At 38.9% G+C, this 6,354-nt stretch overlaps 1 protein-coding gene across 1 annotated transcript in view; it reads left to right on the forward strand.

The window, feature by feature from the left end:
• The window catches only part of LOC106534985 (CUGBP Elav-like family member 4), a gene marked incomplete at its 3' end in the record, with an annotated part of 54,396 nt that extends 48,509 nt beyond the window's left edge, over positions 1-5,887 (forward strand). Inside the window, 4 exon segments of the mRNA XM_014031821.1 lie at positions 3,935-4,063; positions 4,839-4,918; positions 5,249-5,389; positions 5,754-5,887. Coding sequence (XP_013887275.1) covers positions 3,935-4,063; positions 4,839-4,918; positions 5,249-5,389; positions 5,754-5,887 — 484 coding nt within the window.
• Between the last annotated feature and the right edge of the window lie 467 nt (positions 5,888-6,354).

The raw sequence follows: 6,354 nt of genomic DNA on the forward strand, positions 1-6,354 counted from the left end.
GTGTGTGTGTGTGTGTGTGTGTGTGTGTGTGAACAAGCTTTATGATATCAACACATATCCAGAGGAGCAGTAAGCGTTGCCCCCCGCTGAGGTGTGTAAACGTGTTCGCGTCAAAGAAGATGTTGAGGATGCAAACATTTTAAGATTTGTGTGCACGTGTTTTTGCATGTGTGTGTGTGTCCTCCAACACCGGTGTTTTCTGCACTCCTGTAAACACTCGTCACACCAAACCCACTACCCCCCATCCCAGTGCAAGGCCAGAGCGCCGATTAGTCTTGTTGACTCGGCAAGGACACCCTGTTAAGCACAGGCGGTGGGGAACAGACTCTCAACGCACACACACACGAACACTAAAACACTCACACATCTACACACATACATTAATTTGCAGAGCACATTTACAGGGAATTGCTCTGAGGCTCATTAATTTCCAAATGTATACATCCATTTCCACAAATCTCAGACTTTATGTAACGTAAGAAAAGGAGGCAGCCGTGGATTTCTACACCTATTCCTACGATTCCTCTGATTCAGTGAGTCTGCTGACCAGGAGCTGAACTTTACCCCCCATATTTTATTAGAGGTGTATTATGTTCAATTCTATCATTCTGCTACTCTATTTAAGACACAAAGAACAGTATATTTGTCAAAAAAATAACCAGAAAAATATTACGTTTTTTTTGTTATTTTTACGCTAGAAAAGTTTGTTTTGTTCAAAGAGATGCGTTTATATACAAACAAATCTTGCAGGATAGCAAAATTTGTAGTTTTTCTATGTTTTTACCAGAAATTACATAAAATAATCAGCCATCCTTTTATTTATAATTGTTAGTTGCTTTAATATGTTTTTTTATGTACTGCTACATAAAACATAAGTCTTCTTTCTTTTTTAACTTGCTGCTTTTTATGTACATATTAATGCTGGTAAATATGAAGGATTTTTGTGCCAAAGAGGATCCAGTGGAAGAAAAAAAAACTTTTGGAAATGAAATTTTACCCAGACTTGACTGTGACCTGAGGACAAGCACACCAACGCATCAGTCTTGTCTCCTGGCTGACAGGGACAATTTCTCATCTATGGGAAGTCTGTTCTTCTGATTCTAAGGGGGGAAAAAAATGTCAGATTGGTGTGAAAAGTTAGACACATGAATTGTCACAGATACCATTTTCAGTTTCTATCACACAGTGTTTCCTGTGTGTGTCTGGCAAAGAAACCCTCTGCTGTGTCTTTTACTTGGATGTCATATGCAAGATAAAATCTYCAACATGTTGTTTTCTTAATGTTTAAACAGAAGATTTAAACCAGATTATTTCCAGATGCTGGCCTGGAACAATGTCTGTCCAACAAACACCTCTACCTTTCAGCAGAGTATTTTATTCCTTTTTTATTTTTATTTGGTGGATATATTATTGTTGTAGTAATGTGATTTGTTGTGGAACCAGCAGCAGGATTTTATCTAACCAGAACCCAATATCTTTCACAATAAGAAAAGAGAAATTTGTGGACTTTAAGCACAGCTTGAAATGAAAAGAGAGAGAATATGCAGTCTGTTTTTGTCAGGGCATTATTACAGGTAACCAGTCCAGTACATAAAAAGCAAAATGCTAAAAGAGAAGTCCAGAAGTGGTTGAATAACAGCAGCATTACTTTACTTTGAAGCCAATCAAACCGGCCTCTTTAAGCACAGAGATGCTGTACAATTAGATCTAAAACAGTTTGGCAACTTAAAGTGAATATAAGTGAATTATAAAAGAAATTGTGTCATTAAGTGGGTTTCTGTTATTTCACCTGCAGTGAGAAATCCTCATGCAGGAGTCAAGTTAACTGGTGGCAAAACCGAGGCCAATTATAGAGCAGATTTTAGCCATTTAAATCGACATAACCTAAAAGATTTCATTCTTATTCCTGGCCACATGAGCATTATGATGGCCCTCAAAGGGCCATACATAATTACTTTCAACATTTCATGTTTAACTTAGAATAAACACAAATGTCACGGTTCATCTCCTTGCTATGGCTGAGCACCGCTAACAAACAATAACTGAGCTATGTGGTATTTTGTGCAAAGAAACTGTGTTTAAACAAATCCTCTTATAAACAGAGAAATATACTACATACAAAAATCAACTGAATGTGAAATAAATAATACAAAAATACTATTAAAAGTTAAAGATTTTTACTTACTGTTGAGTTGTGGTCATCTTGAATTCTGAACTCTCCCACTTTCTGACAAAGAATTCCCACTTGAGGGACATTCCAGTTTAAATTTACAACTTGTAAGTAGGAAATTACCACTTCCCAGCACAGCTGGGCCAAACGTAGCTGGAAAAAATGCAACAAAAATGAGATTTTTACACGGCAAATTCACTACTACCCACTACTACTGCTACTTTAGAACCTTTTGCACCTCCACCTAGTGGTGTGATGCTGTCATTACAACAAGCATRGTGAGAGATGTAGTTTATGGTCAATGCTGGTTTAAAGTAGCATACASTAATTTTAAGACAATGATTAATTTACTATATTGATGCTGGAAGATTAAACATGCGCATTGTAAACGTTTACACCCCTTCGTTTTTGCATGTGGTTCTTTTCATAGATGTCTGTAATGACGAATGAATGCATTGTTTTAAACACATACAGTGTTTATTTGCCTAACTTCGCGTCTCGCCTCTTGACTTTTAAAACGTAGCACACGAAGAGACATCACAACTAATGAGCATGAAGAACACAGGTAGACCAGAGCTTGAAGACTCCCCACCATTAATAAAGTCTGTTGTTCAGGAACATTACGGCTTCTTAGTCAAAGGCAGCGGGGGGTGGAATGGTGGGGTGACCTTTATGTCGACATTGTTCAACAGCAGTTTGATATGTAGCTGGCTCCTCATTAAACATAATTACTCACTTGGAAAAGCATCACTTGGATGTAAACATAAGTGGCACAAAGAGAAAACAAAAAGTGAAATCCCAGCTGCCTGTAGCGTTTAGACTAGCTAACAATTCAGACCAGGTCAAAATCACAACAAACACCACAGTTTTTATAGCAGCAGATGTATAACCATAACTCTCCAAAATTGGTAATATAACCTCACTCTGTATTTAATATATTATCATGTGATCTACGAATAGAACCATGTCACAGTTCCTTCTCATCAGCATGTAAACCATTTATACCACCTTTATATAATCAAATACAAACTACAGCTGTCCACAATATCCAAAACATCTGCTGTATAAACCTTTATATTTTGATATATACATTTGTTTGTTTCCATTAACATAATACTAAAAATGTACTGCGTCATGACTAAAAAAATAAGGTTTGTTTTGAACTGTAACTTTTGTGCACTGTCACACTCCTAGTATTAATTTGATGTAGAAATAATGTAGTGTAAAAACCTGTAACAAACCAATCCCTTATACGGCTGTGAAAAATCTGAGGTTTGAATTGTTTTTGATGGTCAAAATCCACCCTGAAGTAAACCCTGGGCTTGACTGGCTGTTAGCCTCATTCATACTTGAGAATTTCTCAATGATAATCTGAAATAAAATCATTTTGTTTTCTATCTACTGCATGTAAGATACTGATCACACAGAACTGCTCTGCAGAAACCCACTTGTAAACACCAAAACAATTTCTTTAATTGCAACATCTTCTGTCATGAAGGAATGACTCACAGTGATTAAAATTTGGAGTTTCACTTTACATACACCCCATCTGAATGATTTAAATGTGATAAAAAAGGATGTAAAAGCAGGATAAGTCTCCTTTAAACAGAATTTTTTTAATTACTTCCAGTACAAAAGCTGATCCATTCTAGATCATAACTAAATCTCTCTGATTGGTTTTGCATGTATTCTTGAATCTGAGTAAATATACTTCCATCTGAAGGCATCTGTGAGCCCCTCATCATGACCTCCTTCTTCTTCTAGAAGACAGAAAGCTCTTTGTGGGCATGCTCAACAAGCAGCAGTCAGAAGACGACGTGCGGCGCCTTTTTGAGTCCTTTGGCAGCATCGAGGAATGCACCATCCTCAGAGGGCCCGACGGGAACAGCAAAGGTGAGACCGCAGCTGCTGGGATGCTGAGCAGATGTTATTGAGCCTTTCAAAGTTGACGACTTTCTTTTTTTCTAACCTTCCATGTTAAGTGACGCCAAAGCAACAGAGAAACAAACTACAGTTGTCTCTGTGAAATTTAACAGAGCTTATAAAGTGAACCCCATTAACCTCTTTAGTCAGCTTCTGAGTTCTGACAAAAGAGGAAAAACCAAATCGCCTTATTAAAAAGAAAGAAAATATCACCTCGTTTTTCAGCAGAAAAAAGCAATCTCTTCAAACTGCTGTCAGGGTGCTGCACAAGTTCACCCCGCGAAGTTCATCAGAGGGCTTAGCAGCCAATCAATGAGGCCCGATGATAACTAAGCCCGATGATTACAGTGTGCTTGATCATTTTGATTCCTCCGTGAAGCTCCATTAACAAAGCTTCATCAGCCAACTTACTCAGCTAAGTGGGCTCAATAATTACTGGCAACTTGATCATCCAAATTCATCTACGACACTTGTCAATAGTAAGTGACACCAAACTGCTTTGGCATTTTCAGCCCCATCAGAAGATGTCTGAGCTGTTAATGGGGTCAGAGTGGCTTTTTTAGCCCGCTTATTGACATCCAATACAAGTGTCCAGATCAGAGAAAGCTGTCTGTACAAAGTGTTAGTGATCTCAAGGGAAACTTTGTTCCTTTTTTTTTCTTTTTTTTTTTAATTTAAAAAAAAAGAAGTTGCCCTGCATTTATAACCGGCTCATTGTTTCGCGTCTCTGTCTCATTTTCCGCAGGCTGCGCGTTTGTAAAATACTCCTCTCATGCTGAAGCTCAGGCAGCCATCAGTGCACTACACGGCAGCCAGACAATGCCTGTGAGTATGCCGTTAACTGTGAAAGAGAAAGTAGGTGCGAGAGGGAGGTGAGTCACACGGAGAGATGAGTCAAACAGCATTTAATTGGCTTCTTAAAGCTAAGTTAGACTTTATTATTCGCAGTCAAGAAAATTTCTCCTTTAGACATGACCCATCTTTAAAAAAAAATGTCAGAGGAATGAGCACCGACTGTAGCTCCGAGGTTGTTGCCTTGGCAGGAAATCTAAAAGGGAACGTGTGATACAAGCTAGTGTCCATGCGTCTATTGAAGCACACTGACATGTACCGCTGGGCGTGTGTGTGTGGGTGTGGGTGTGGGTGTGTGAACAGGGTGCCTCGTCCAGTCTGGTGGTAAAGTTCGCTGACACGGATAAGGAGCGCACCATCCGCCGCATGCAGCAGATGGCTGGTCAGATGGGCATCTTCAACCCTATGGCCCTGCAGTTTGGAGCCTACGGGGCCTAYGCTCAGGCAAGAGTCACAATTTTTTGTTTTGTTTTCACACATATTATATATAGGTTTATATATATTTATATATACACACACACACACTCGCTCATACAGTATATAAATTTATACAGGCAACAAAAGAAGAGGAGGTCAATTTCTTTTAAGTTACTCTAAAAAAAACTAGACAAATACACATTTTCTAAGAGTCCATTCCTGGTTTCTATCTAATAGCCTCTATTTCTTGTCTCTGAGCTGTACCTCATTTCACTTTATAGCCCTGCTTCCTCCTTTTATCTGTCTTCCTCAACTCAGTGACCTCGCGGACAACGGCTTTCCTTTTATTACTCCGCGCTCCCTCTAATCTGCTCTCCCGCTCCGTCTGCAGGTGCAGCAGCAGGCAGCGCTGATGGCGTCCGTGGGCCAAGGAGGCTACCTCAGTCCCATGGCAGCTTTCGCTGCAGCCCAGATGCAGCACATGGCCACCATCAATGGCCTCCCAGGAGCGCCACTGACCCCCACRTCAGGTAATGGTGGCTAAAGKTCAAAGGTTRAATCACCACCGAGCRTATTCTCCATCTGCCATGGAGGTGGCATTTGTGACTATGCTTGGGTAAAACTACGTTTTTATCTTAAGCAAACTAAAGAGTTTAGTGACAAAAATAACAGAACTAAATTCTAAAATATACATTTATTTAAACTCATGCAAAACCATCTGAGTTGGTTTCAGGTCGTCATTAGACGAAAAAGAAGAAATAAGTAGACATTTAGGGCTAGATATTCAGAGAACAAACAGCAGTGATGGTAATTAGTATGCTAACAAATGTAACATCTTCACAAATTTATGGATAAGATTTGAGCTTTAACTTAAATTTGCTGGGGGAAAAATGCATTTAAAACTGCCTTTAATCATTCTTTGTTCATCAAAGAAAAACCTTATTTTTATTACATTAAATATAAATTAAAGTTCCTGTTGACGGGTTAGTAAA

Source organism: Austrofundulus limnaeus, unplaced genomic scaffold, assembly GCF_001266775.1.
Source record: "Austrofundulus limnaeus strain Quisiro unplaced genomic scaffold, Austrofundulus_limnaeus-1.0 Scaffold1328, whole genome shotgun sequence".
NCBI classification, from domain to species: domain Eukaryota; kingdom Metazoa; phylum Chordata; class Actinopteri; order Cyprinodontiformes; family Rivulidae; genus Austrofundulus; species Austrofundulus limnaeus.